Source organism: Monopterus albus, unplaced genomic scaffold (genome assembly GCF_001952655.1).
Source record: "Monopterus albus unplaced genomic scaffold, M_albus_1.0 scaffold54.1, whole genome shotgun sequence".
NCBI lineage: Eukaryota > Metazoa > Chordata > Actinopteri > Synbranchiformes > Synbranchidae > Monopterus > Monopterus albus.
Window position 1 is genome coordinate 1,453,521 of NW_018127934.1, and position 14,501 is coordinate 1,468,021.

The 14,501-nt window shown below is 38.7% G+C and overlaps 1 protein-coding gene across 7 annotated transcripts in view; it reads right to left on the bottom strand.

The window, feature by feature from the left end:
- ctnna2 (catenin (cadherin-associated protein), alpha 2) overlaps positions 1-14,501 on the bottom strand; it is a 387,665-nt gene that overhangs the window by 81,397 nt on the left and 291,767 nt on the right. For 3 of the 7 annotated variants that reach the window (XM_020602081.1, XM_020602082.1, XM_020602080.1), the window contains 2 exons: positions 3,772-3,852; positions 3,577-3,672 (listed from right to left, as the gene is read on the bottom strand). In XM_020602081.1, coding sequence (XP_020457737.1) covers positions 3,592-3,672; positions 3,772-3,852 — 162 coding nt within the window. In that variant the 3' untranslated portion in view covers positions 3,577-3,591. Of the gene's footprint in view, positions 1-3,576; positions 3,673-3,759; positions 3,853-14,501 lie in introns of those variants that run through there. The other 4 variants (XR_002275124.1, XM_020602092.1, XM_020602097.1 and 1 more) reach the window with 3 other exon arrangements.

Here is a 14,501-nt window from a genome sequence, read left to right on the forward strand (position 1 = left end):
GAAGAGCGTGAAGAATTTTGTGAGGCAGTTGTGCTATAGGGAATCCTGGAGTCAGCCATCAGTCAAAATACGGCCCGGAGAGATCACTTGACAGATGCATTAATTACAGACGGTCTGACAGGGGGTAGAACACATGGCTCAATTCCAACACATTTTTTGGGATGGTTACCTAGTGAATACTAATTAAAAAAAGGAAAACATTTAAATCTTCAGAATTACAGTACAGTTCAAAGGTACAAGTCTAACTCCATTTGTATCTCTGTCAAAAGGACTTCTTCTTTCTCGCATTTCTAATGTTGATTACAGTCATGGTAAATGCAAGTATGTCAAAGCTTACAAAATAATGATAATAAAAATTTACAGAGAAGGCAACAGTGAGATGTGAAGTAGCTCTTAGAGTGGTTTCACAGAAGGAACCCGGGTCCAGATCCAAGTACACTTGACCGCAAAGTCTGGTTCATTTTGATCAATGTGAGCAAAAGTGTACCAGACTTGAGCAGTGTTCCTGAGTCCTATTGATGAGGTGGCCTCGAGCACGACTCGTGTACTTAAGCAATCGTGCACGGTACAAAACAATGTGGCCTAATGTGAAAACACCCTTACTCAGTGCAAAACTCTCAAAAAGAGCAAGAGGTTAAAACATATTCATTTGATGGCAGCTGTGGATGTGTTGTAACTTATTTATGTACATATATTTTTTATGGTATCTGTTGTGGACATGCATTCATTGTTTACTGTAAAATTTAACAAACTACTACGTGTTCTTATGTGTTAGCGAGGCCAGCTGAGTCTCTTCTCTTCACTGCTTTTCATGTTTCAAAGGCCTGTCTTGCATTTTATTTGTGCAAAAAGAAGGTTCATATCATCAGACTATTAAAAAACTGAGCTTTTGCTGGTATTCACATAAAAGGGTTTGTGAGGGAATCACCAATATTTCTTCCAGTCATCGTATCCTTATACACAGTGATTTCACTGGTCTACCTGGGGGAAGCAATGGTGCTGGTTATGGGCGATTCTTAAGCTCATTTACATATATTTGAATATTCATAAATCTCAATATTCGCAATGAAGGCCTTTTTACAAGGTTAGCTAATTTTTTTTTTTACTCTGTTAGTCTATATACTTTTTATAGCAGAGCATTTTTATATGCTTTAATGCAAGGTGCTGTGTTGCCTCCACCAGACTGGGCAGTGTTGTGAGACTTTACATTTTCTAAGACAACAAAACGGGGGTGGGGATGACATGCTTGACATCTATGGAATCTGCCCTGGATAACAGACAGCTTAAGATTGTCTAGTATATATACACAAAGGCATAAAAGAAAAAACAATGCTGCTTGTCTGTGGTGGTGTTGTCACATGGCTTGTTTTGTCTAACCTGCTCCCTTTTCACAAAGGCTGTCTGTCATTTGTGCTTGTATGCTATAAAATTTGATTCCTCCTTTTCACAGTGGAGATGAACTGAAATGATTAAACTCACAACTGTGCTCCTCCCCTCAGGAAGGTCTTGTGTCTCTATGTGACGCCACTGACTTGCTAAAACTCAAAACATGCTGACATAATTACAATATTACTGCATGTAATACCTTCATGGGTCGTGAGTGTGCCCTCCCATCTCAACTCAATACTCAAACAGACCGCCCACTCTGTCAAGCCAACCCCTGAGTTTAAAGAACATCCTGTTAGAGTACTGCCTACCAGCCTGTCAGGTGCCCCCTCCCCCCCACAATTTCATAACCTCCTATCTAGAATGATACCCTGGTCTTTAGAGGTCAGAAAGGACACAACCACAACTACAGGTAGTTGCAACTATCAGTTTTTCCTGAGTGCCTCTCCTGGAAAAAAGATCCTGCACTGCATGAAAGGAAAGGATTGTTTGGGAGTGAAACTGTATTCAAGGACCACGGCTGATGGGGCAACATACCTTCTCAAATGTTCTCCAGGCTTAACTAAATGATGTGAAATACAAGTCCTTGAGAATCTGAGCTGTATTTAATAAGAATTCAAAGGGCACCTGCGAAGAATGCTTGAATGACTGTATTTTACAACAACAGACACTTTTGTGTGCTCATTAAGTGTCCCCTTTTTTTCAAGCAGGCTGTCAAGATTTTTGTCACATTCTGCAAGATCCAGAAGTGGAAAGCCAGATAAATCTTGTGTTGTGGAAGTGACAATGAAAAATAAATCTGTGGTTTTTCAAATATGGAGATAATGTTACTGCAATTTCTCAATGAAACTCTTCTGAGTTTGACAATCAAAAGCAGAGGAGGGATCAATATCACTAAATGACTCATATATTTGATTGTTCACTAATTATGGACACAGTGTTTTGTTCTCAGTGTCTAGTTTTATGCAAAAAAATATTTTCTTGTTGAAATATTGATGGAAACACAGTGCTGTGTGGTTGTGTAAAAAGAAAAAAATACTGGCATAGCTTTTCTGTCAGTACCCCAGACTGGGAAAAAAATGTGTGGAGGTTCCATGATGTTCCCATGTTTGTGTTTTCTGTGGAGCTCTAACTGAATTTCCTGTTGTGGCAGCACATGATTCTCTGTTTGTTAACCCTGTTACCAGTGACTTGTGCAGGGTTATTGGTAACAGGCATAGTCTCAGCATAGTCCTGAATGAACCACTGTGATCCCAGAATGGAAAATCAGACTTTGGTATCAGTGAGGCTTGGCAAAGTACATGTTCCAGTCCTGACTTTAATGAGGATGGTAGGTGTACAGGTAACAAGGTTACACAACTATAAAGGCAGACAGAGAGAAAGTCAACTAACCAGGAATATGACTCAGAAACACATATGACAACACAAAAATAACAAAGCACAACTATGACTGATTGTGGAAAAACACTACAATACAGGTGAGATGAATGACTTCTGGAAAATACTACAACACAGGCATAACCATATAAATAATACAAGTAATACTGGCAGGGAGTGGACAAAAACTAGGTTTAGGGAGTAACTAGAGTCATAGGAAGACAAGGGGAAAATAGAATGGACAACAGACCAGATATCTGCATAAACAATGTCCATACATAGCATGGTTAATTCCACTGATGAAATGCAGGTGAGTGTGAGCAGAGCAAGTTGGAGGAAGAAGGTAGGACAAAGACAGGGGCCAGGGTCAACACCGACAAGTAAACAAGGAGCAGACGCACGGCTAAAATGGAGATTATGACAGAGTGGATAAATCTCAGTTAACTGTCCCTCACTCCTCGATCCTCGCTCAACCTGGAAGTTGTTCTGGTTCTTTAAGGATGTCCCAACAGTCTTATTCCTGCTCTGAGAAGTAAGGAACAAGTAGCACAAAACTGCCCTGAGGAGCTATGTGAATGAAGATAAACAAGAGCATCCTTTACGGAAGTCTTTTATAGACCAACACCCTCCATCATAAATCAGTTGGTGATTCAGATTAAGCACCAGATGTCTCGTCTGTAAGAAGGTGTTTCCTTGATTCCTCTTTCCATTTTTCTATGCATCTTATATGGGTGAGGCCAAGACACAAGGAAAACACACAAGTGTGGGAAACGTGGATACAATTAAGGGAATGGGGATTTAACTCCTGTTACTGTAATCTTAAGAAGTTCAGATCTGGTAGTTTGTGGTTGGTTTTGATCTTTTCATAGGGTTGGTTGACAATGCCATAAAACTTAGAATAGTGCCAGCCTTAAAAGCAACATGAAAGTGAAAGTTATGTCTTAGAGATGGTAGATACAGTGTTTAACAGGGGGATTGAGACGTAACAGCATTAAAACATTCACTCACTTGTCTACGCAGGTCCCTGGTCTTTTTGGTCATCTTATCAATGGCTGAGTTCAGTGGGTCCCCTTTCTCTTTCCTGCCAGTCTGTGAAAGGAAGCAAAACAAGTCTGTTAATACAGTTACAGTACATACAAGCATAATCTTTGACTACAAACACTGCACTGTATAAAAACATAGTCTGTGGGGTTTATGTAGTATAGGTTGTGGATTCTAAAAATATACTTCATAAACAGTGTGTGTTGACATTACAAGTGTTCTTAGATTAGACTGGGGACAGTGAAAACACAGCTCAAAGAGTTTGACATGTTACCTAGCAACTAGCCTATCTGGCAAGTATCAATTTAGTTGTCACCAGTTCCCCTGTGTGCTTTACCTGATACACACAGAGTCACCAGCTGCTTCGTTTCACCTGACAGCGGGAGTTTCACTTGGATGACAGTACGGAGCTTCTTGCCATTCCACATTTCCCTTCTCTCCATTTAACAAGCATCCTAACCAACCTGTGGGTTAGGTAGTTAGGACAGGATCTCTTCCTTCTTTCATACACATAATGTATATTGCCAATTGTGTTCATAATAATGCCATGCCAAGGAAGAGGCTGAACTCTGAGCTGTGCTTACCACTTAAAGCTCTAATGTCCACTTTTGCTATGGATGGGAGCTTGTCCTGAGAGATGATGCACTGTCTTGGAGGATAATATTTCAGCTAACACATATAAATGGTCCTGTATGCTGTTCTCTCTAGAGAAACCATTATACCTATGGGTGTCAGGCTGTGGAAAGTAGTTAGTATATAATTAATGTCATTAATTTGTTAATGTTTGATATTTGCACTGTACTGAACAGGTTGCCGAGCAATCATGAGTTCTCAAATTTTCCGACAAGGCCTTTAGATATTAAAGTGTCTGTTACAATCAAAACACAGCATCAGAGTGATCAATTCATGAATATTGTAGGGCAAAAAATGATATGTTCATCTTTTTCATAGTCCAACCCTTTTCTTTTTTCAAACAAAGCAAAGTAAAATGATCACAATTAATGGACAACAACACTGGAACTGGAGGAAAGTGTGAGAAGCGAGGTACACAGCTTAGGAGTGTACTGCCTAGAAGTGAAAATAGTGCTACACTGACTGCTTTGCTTCTAACCCTCCTTCTGCTCCTCTCAGTCATCTGCTGCATGAAATCAAATGCCAACATATCTTCAGGTAGCTGTGGCTTCCTTTAAAATGTTTTTGCTGAGGAAAACAGATTGTAAGACACAGTGATGTTCTGTCAAAGCAATACCAGCATACAAAATTAGTTGTGTCATTGCCAGGCAACCATCTGACAGTTCTGCCCAGCATAGCATGAAGGCAAACAACCAAAAGACTCATCAGCCTTTGCAAAAAAAAAAAAAAAAAAAAAAAAAAAAAAAAAAAAAAAAAAAAAAAAAACAGCTGGTGACATAGATTTCCATTCATACATACTTGTTTTGAAGATGAAGATTTTGTTGAGACAAAGAGGTCACTGTAAAGGGGCAATTTAGTTATTATCCTGTTTAATGAGACACAAAATGCAGTTGCTTATCTCTGTGTTTGCTGCACCATTGTCCTGCCCTTTTGATAACTGTGTGGAACAGAAAGCCTTGTGTCTATGTGTCACAAAGAACCAAATGCCCGCCTCATATTAAACTCACCCCAAGGTTAACATTGATTGGCACTTTCAATGCCTTGGTCACTATCAGGCTGTAGATTTACTGCATCCACATTAGTTCTGAATAAGACTTCTGTCACACACTGTGAACCCAGGTCCACAATATGGTGAAATTACTACTTGGGCTCTTTCTTTGAGGCCCGGGACACATGTGAGCTCTAGCAAACTACTTCTCTGTAGTTACGATGCATTTACCAGAGAGCAAAAACCATTTTTCAGAAGTTAAAAGTTCATACTTTCTCTTTTCCTATCTTGCAAAAGACTGAGATTTGATCCCATCTCTGCAAAGGAACACCCACCTGCACTGTATGCCTGTGGTTTTTATTATATTTGCAAGTTGTATTCAGAAACATACAGGAAATGGCTTTTAGCCAGTCGCTGATCGGCACAGAGTGAGGGGAGAAAATGAAGGTAGCATTCAGTTGGCATCCATTATGTGCCACACAGTCACACAGGCACTCACACTTTGATGTGCATGTACAGACAAGCTCTTCTATGCCAAAGCAGAGGACATGACAACATTAGTCACTGTGCTGCCTAGAGAGCCTAATGTGTCATTAAGGCACCAGAGGGATGCACAGGATTAAAGATGCTCACCAAAAATTAAAAGGGGCTTAACTGTAACCTTTCTGAGGAATCATATTCAAATGATTTTATGTATAACCGACAACCTTAACTGAACTGAGACAAAGAAAAAATAGTCATGCTTCTCCTTTTATTATTCATAAGCTTAATGGTGCACTGATAAACACATTTTTGTGCATTTTCATTCATTTTCAGTAATCAGAAATCCCAGCAGTTTTATTTCTCAAAACTCTGAACTCTTTAATCTGAGTTAAGGAGATTAAAACAGCAAAATAATGTCACTCTAAAGGGACAAAAAGCAGCACCTGTTATTTTGAGCTCTGACAGTCAACTGAGCAGTAGTTACTGGTGTGTATCGGTGTACTCATGACTGCTACAGCTCTTTGTTTAATGTTTATGATCAATGCTGCATGCATTTGACAATAAGTCAAGAAGGGTACCCCATTACTAAAATGCTTTCCTTATGATGGGTTTTCTGAAAAACATAAACCACCCAATTAAAGCACTACATATGAACCCGTCATCACAAACTTGATATACAAGGCAGTCCACAATGATGAATCATAGGTTAGTCAATGCATCAGGCTCATAACCAGATCACAACTGTGGCCTTTGGAATGTGCATCAGAAATAAAATCAAAGAGACAAAGAGTCACATTATTGTATTTATATATCTAGGGCACTGTTTGACTTCCCTCCATTCACATCCAGGTGTGCCCGGCATGTGTATATAATTGCACTCTCCAATATAGAGCCATTAAAAGCCTGACAACACAGTTGGCTGTTGATTCCATTGTTTCCTGTACAGCAACACTGATTGCTTAGTTTTTGACTACCACATAATAGAATGTGCATGTTCATTTTTTTCTGGCAAACACAAGTTGCAGTGGTGTTTTGCAGACAATGTTCCCAACTGTCCCTATCCATTATAGCCCTCCCAAAGCAGTGTATGTTGTGTAATTCAGTTGTGTACTGCAGTGCAAACTGCTTCAAACCCTGTAATGGTGAAATAAGACATACACTTGTATTTGAATAATGCATAGAAGAATGTGGTACTTGGTTTTAGGGATGCTGATTTTCTTTATTCCAGTTATTTTGAAAAGTAACATAAAAGCTAGTGTACAAATGACAACAAATATAAAGATGCATTACCTGCATTTGTAACAGAATGTTTTTTATTAGCATAGGGAAGCAATAGATTTTACCTTGTGGATCTCCGATTTCTTAATCCAGGCTATTTGTATGTTCGTTTTATGGTATTTGTGAGCATTATGTGAATAAATGTGTATGGTTTTATGTTTGGCAAAAAAGCAATGAAGAGACTTAGTGTGGATGCAGACGATCGATGTTTTCTGATCCATTCAATGGAAAAGGAGACTGCATTCATTCATTCAACTGTTTATTATCATCCCATCTGTGCATGCCTCAGGAAAATAATGCAATACAAATGACAATGACCAAAAAAACAACAACCTAGGAGTGGTGAAAGAAGTGAGGAATGAATCTGGCAATTCATAGGTAATAACATGGCAAATCAAAGCAAATGGCAGATGAATCAGAGGAAAGAAAATAGGAGATAGGTGGGGGAGGATAAAGGGGAGGCGTACGAGGCATTCTGTCTCATTGTCTCCCAAGATCAATGTGTTAAATGATATCAATTCCGGCTCCTTGTCAATTCAATTAGGCAGGAGCGAGAGGTACAATTACTGGCCAATGTGGTTACACTGTCTACAGCGGGCTTAAAGGGAAAGGCAGGCTGATAACGAGCGAGTGAGAGTGTTTGTGTATGTGTGAGTCATGGGTGAGAGTTGATAATAATGGTAACATGTTGGTTGGGTTACCAGCAGATAATGGGTAGCTAGATCCTCATTAAGATAAGCTGTGCTCCCTCAGCTGTAGTGCCATAGATGCTTTTACTAAGTGGAACTTAAGGGGATGCTATGCTGGCTATCAGCTAGTTTGATTACAGGATACTAAACAAGAAAAAACAGCCTGTGGCTGAAAAAAAAATCCAGACGCAGAGACCAGATTTTTTTTTTTTACTGTGACAACAGAGCAGTGTGGAACAAATCAATCAAATGTAATCAAAATTTATTTATATAGCACATTTAAAAACAACAAAAGTTGTACCAAGGCGCTTCACAAAATGACCTTAATGGCACATAGTTTGTCACACAGAAAAAATGTCACAAGATTACACAAAAAATGGCACCACATAATTGCAAACCCATCACACAAGATTAAAACCACAAAATAAAACATAACAAGGAACCAAAAAGTTCACACAATAAAATATGACAAGAAATCAAAAAAACAAACAAACAGAGGAAACGTGTCTCCATTTGGTTTTGATGTGTCTTTAACAATGACTTAAAAGCTCCTAGATCTGATGCTGATCTAAGGTTTATAGGTAAAGCAGCATTTTAACTCCAGCATTTTAACTTTTACCAGGAAATGCTGGTTTGAGGATTTTAGTAATCTTGCTGGGTTGTGATCATGTAAAAGCTCAGAAAAATATGATGGTACCTGACCATTTAAAGCTTTAAAAACAAACATTAGCATCTTAAAATCAAATTTTTAATGGACTGGGAGCCAATGTAGAGAGGAAAGAATGGGAGTAATATGCTCTTGTTTAAGTGCACCTGTTCAAAGATGAGCTGCCGCATTTTGGACAAGCTGAAGGTCTGAGGCAGATTCTCGAATGATACCGATATGGAGGGCATGACAATAATCCAGCTTTGAACTAATGAGAGCATGAGTGGCTTTTTGAAAATCTCCAAAAGATAAAAAAGATTTCACTTTTCATAAAAGTCTCCACTGAAAGAAACTGGTTTATACCACTGACCTGATCTGGTTCTCAACACTAAGGTTGCTGTCAAAAATCACCCCAAGGGAGACAGGGAGCTAAAATTCCAAGATCCAGATCACTGGTGTAAGCAGAATTTGATGAACAACACATACTCTGTTTTTCCCTCATTTAAGCACAGGGAATTTTGCAAGGGCCATAATTTCACATCTGTTACACAGTCTAAGAGAGAGTTATCGTTATTTGAACTCAATGGGTGGTAGATCTGTATGTCATATGCATAACAGTGGAAAGAAAGACCATATTTTCTAAAAATTGACCATAGAAGAAGCATATACAGACAAAAGTTGAAATGACCCAGAAAGGACCCCTGAGGTACACCACAAAAAGGCAGAGCCAAGGATGAAGACCACTCCCCAATATTAACTGAAAAAGTCCTGCCATTTAGGTAGGACTGGTACCATTTCAGAGCTGTTCCTCCAAGTCCTGCCCACTCTTTCAACCAAGAGACAAGGATTTTGAAGGCAGGTGTCAAATCCAAAAGCACCAACAAGCCTGATTTAGCGGAGTCAACAGCAAAAGAATATCATTGAAAACCTTTAAAAGTTCAGATTCTTTGCTGTGCCATTACTTAAAACCATATTGTAATTTTTCATAAATGCAATTATTCTCTAAAAAGTTTTGAAGTTGAATAAAAACTACTTTCTCCAAAATTTTGAAGGGAAATGACAGTTTGGAGATGGATCTAAAATGGGAAACAATCGAGGTTTGGTTTTTTTGAGCAGTGGCTGAACAATAGCATGCTTAAAAGCAGAAGGAACAGAGCTTGATCTTAAAGACAGATTAATAAAATCAACAAAACTGGGCCCAATAGTCATGAAAACCTGCTTAAAAAGATCAGCTGGCTTAATGTCACAAGAACAATGGGTTGATTTCACTGGTTGAACTACTTTTTTTGACCAATGGGAGTGGCACTGGCTCAAACTCTTCCAGCATTGCTGAGCAAGCAGGAGCATTGTCAGACATTGATCGAGGACCTTAATATGTTGTCTGATGGAAGCAATTTCATCCACAAAGTATTGGAGAAATTTTTCAAACTGCATAGATGACATCTCTGAGTGAACAGTAAGGGGTGGATTGACAGCAGAGTTACTGATGTTAAACAGCACTCGAGGTTTGTGACCAGTGTTTGCAACAATATTAACAAGATATTGTGATTTTGATGACTTGACAGCTTTCTAATAATTGCACAAAGTGTTCTTCAGAATGTCCAGTAAAGCTTACTGGTTGTCCTTTTTCCATTTTTACTCTGCTCATGTGCAATAATTGTCTCAGAGTAAAAGTGGAGTCATTTAATCATGGATACTTTTTACTCTAGACGGTATACTACTATACGAAGCAAAAGAGTCTAGGATGCCAGAGCATGTGTTGTTAAATATAACAAGAAAATCATCAGGGCCCAGTTGAGCAGAGAATCTATCCACAGTAAAAAACTGTGCGTCTCTAAACGCCACAGAAAAGTCCTCAGCTGTTGAAAGCGCAATAATCCATCGTTGATGTGAAGGAATAAAAGGCTTCAAGAATCAGAACTTTAAATAAAACAGGAATATGATCTGAGATTGGCATGTCACATAGCTCAGCGGTACATGTGGGAAAACCATATGATAACACTAAGTCTAAAATATGACCACGTTCATGAGTTGAAGTTTTCACACACTGCATGAAATTACAACAGTCAATAAGGTCCAAAAAAGCATTTAACAAGTGGGTTATCGGGGCAGCAGATGCGAATATTAACACCTCCCGTGATTAACATCTTGTCATATTTTGGCAAAATCCTCACAAAATAGTCAGAAAAATAATAGTAGTAACATGGGTAGTAACATGAGAATTAATTACAAATGACTGCAATTCAAAACCTGAATAGTTCCCCAATGAAATCTGCTGACATCTAAAACTATTCCCAAAAAACTGTTGCCACACCACCTCCTCTGCCTGAAGTACGTGGGGTGTTAAAAAATGAACAATCAGGAGGAGGCACCTCGCAAAACGCAGAGAACTCGCTGTCTTTCACCCACGTCTCAGTCAGATACATAAAAAAAAATTAAGTATGAGAAGTAAAAAAGTAATTTAAAATAAACATCTTACTTATAACAACAGATCTAGCACAGATCGGAGGCAGGTTCCAAGAAGCACCATTTAACTGAGTGGCCTGATGACTAGGGAACAGTTGTCCATTCGAACACCCAAAAAGTTTTCAGCCTCACCATTACTCCTCTCTTTTCTCATCTTCTGTGACACGTTCTCTGGGGGAGGAAGCAAGGCGACTGACTGGCAAAGACAAGCCAGTATGTTTGACAGCAGTGGGGGAACATCCTTAGATTGACCACTCAATTCATATGTATAGAGTTTTTCAATGAATGAGTGAATATTAAGAAGGTTAGTGCCAAAAGAGGTGAGACATTTTTTACAAAAAGCAACAAAAATACTAAAACACGACAGCTGCAGATGGCAAGCCACCAACACCAGTGCCATCTTGATCAAGTTGTCATAATGCATGGAATAGAAATAGATGCCATTTCATAATCTTGTTATAATCATTATAAACCCCCTAAGAACTAATAGATATATTGTATGGGCAAAAAACTATGCAAAGAAACCTGTGCATGTGTGTCTGTGTTTTTGTAACAGGCCAGTTAGCTGAAATATAATTCTCAGGTAATGAAAGTTGTAAAAATATAAATTAAAGTTAGAGCCAAGATTAGATGTCATGTTGTTTTTCTGTCCATCCATAGGTGGGGCCCATCCGAGCTCACACTGGGCATACAGCCAGTTCGGACAGATCACCATAGGGCTAACTCATACAGACAACCATTCACACTCAAACTCGCTTCTACAGGTTAGTCTCACTTGCATGTCATTAGAATGAGGGAGAAAACCAGACAAAATCCCATATAGGCACAAGGACAACGCACAAATTCACCAGCTACCCATTTTTATGTACTTTTTTTTGTTTTCTCTTTTTATTTTATTTTATACAGTATAATATAGTTTTTTTCTGATGAGCTGTACATCTGAAATCTTATCCCAGTAAAGCAGTAACTAACTGAAAAGTCACTTACTTGTATTGTTTACTTTTGGCTGTCAATCAGTCATAATCATAATCAAATTGTGTAGATGGGCATCAGACAAACACAAAATTATTCTTCCCAGTTTTATGACATAAAAATATTTCTGGTTTATCATGTACAGAGAAGATAACTCAAGATGCATTTATCTGTTTCTGCACCTTGACGTCACACTGACCTGGCAGCTTGACCCTTTTTTGTGTGTATTACACTGCTTTGGTCGATAGGTCAGCAGCACTGCACTGTACACATAATTTTGGATGACACTGACCAGATACTATATTCACACTTTGCCTTCCACGGCTGCTTCTGCTATTTTTATTAACGTCTCAGACAAGTTGTTTTTATTTTCTGCACCATATTACAATAAAATAAGAAGTGAAAATGAAATGGGAAAGTGTTTCTTCTGTCATTTCAAAAGCTTGATTTAAGCACTGATTAACAGATGAGTTACATAGCCTATTTATATAATGCCATTTTTTATCTTGAATGTCATCAAAGGTACACATATACTGTATGTCTGACTACCAGACGTCCCTTCTTATTAATGAGGTTTAATGAAAGTAATAATAACCTAAGGCGTTATCCCTGGGAGTCCTGCTGCACCACATGTAACCCATTATCCTTTATGTTTTCCCAAATTGTACACATCAGTTACAACTTTTGAGGAGGACCCACAGAATGCTCATCTAGCCTATTTATTTACATAAATAAATAAAATTAAATCAGAAATCAACCTCATTACCAAAAAAAACTAGTTTGTGTTCTTAACTGTTTACTAAAACATAGTGTTTAATGACCGATTAAAGTTTCAAGTATATTTTACCATGCTAATAATAAGAAAAGCATATACTTTCAGGTACAGTATATGGCCAATGTTTTTTAACAAACCATATATAATAATATATGTTATACTGGCAATTCAACAATTATTAGCAATGTTAAGGAAAAAAAGCTAACTCGCTGATTGGTAACAGCACACAAAACACACACACACAACTGTTCGGTGGGAATATGAATGAGTATCCAGATCTACTGTGTAGAGCCTGAGGAAAGCCAGTAAATTCCAAGTCCTTCATGTACTACTTCTATGAGAGCTTCATGTCTACTGTCCTCTTACAGGGTTGCCCACAGAATCTGTAACGGTGGTGTTTGAGCTGGGCAGTCTCCTGTCAGTTAGAGTTAATGCAGCTGAGAGTAGCACTGCCTGAGGAGGAGCCAGAGTGCCTTCTGGCACAAGCTCTCTTATGTTTAATGGCTGATGCCGTTTGCTTACTCCTCTCATTACACTGGCTCATGTTTAGACTGTGAGCCTGTCACTGGCTATTAGCATCTGTGGTCAAGCAGGCTGCGGATGAGAGAAAGCATCTGGCTTATCATCAAGCACATCGTAAATGAGCAGTTTGCATAATGGGTTAAAAGAGAATAAAGGATTAACACCCTGTGTGCATGGATTCATGGTTACTTGGTAGATTGATGCAACACAAAATACGGAGTCATACAAAATAAGACAGAGAAAAAAAGCCTGAAATACAGAAGGGTTTTCGCTACTAGAGAAAGGCTAAGGCACAGCGACTAGGTATTTTTGTGGAGTGCCTAGCTGAATGAATTTAAAAAGGCGACGTATCAAAATGAATGTAAAAACAACGGTGAGTTACATGCACTGAAGAATAACAGAGACAAACATTGGTGTGCGTGGTGTATGACAGCATTGCCAAGCTAATTGGATATCTCTCTGTACCGTCAACTCATGATTAATCACCTGAACGATCAGATGGATTTCTGGCATGTCAGAAATTTGGCCAGCTCTATGGTCCACGGTCCGAAGTTAGGTCAGCACACTTGTGTGAGTACAAAGACAACAACATAACAACATGGCACAAATGAGATATCACATTTTGTGGACATAATCAACTGAAACAAGGCCAGAATGTATTTACTGTATATGGATGAGGCTAATCGAGCTCTGGCAGCACCAGACTGTACAGTGTGTCATCAGAACGGTGTCACGGCCACCAGCTACAGGAGAAACAAAGCCGTTGTAGTGAGTCATAGCAGTGAGTCCTAAAACCAGGGACTGAGTTAGCATTTTTACACTTCCAGTAACCGCACCCTGCAGTCTATGGGTTTTTTTGAACGGGTTTTTGGTTAGATGTCTGAAATAAGGTCTGCAGTTATCACAAGGCCAATACATTTTTGCATTTTGTTCTATAAAATAAAATACATTAAAGATTCCTCACTTGTGATTTTTAAAGCTTTCACTTTTTGGCTTCACTTGTGTTCACTTTTGCTGAACAACAAAAACATGTAAGTGTCCTAAACCCTTGTTCATCACAGAGTTTATTTTCTGCCAAAAGCAAAAGGCTATGGAAAAACATAGGCTTTTTGTCAAGGGAAGCAGGGTGATGCTGACTTCCAGTTGACCTACAAAAATACATCATACCTGGCACTCTCTGCTCATCAGCTGTACAAAGTAAAATGGGGAAAAAAATTAAGTGTTTTTCTTTTGGTTGACCTCAAC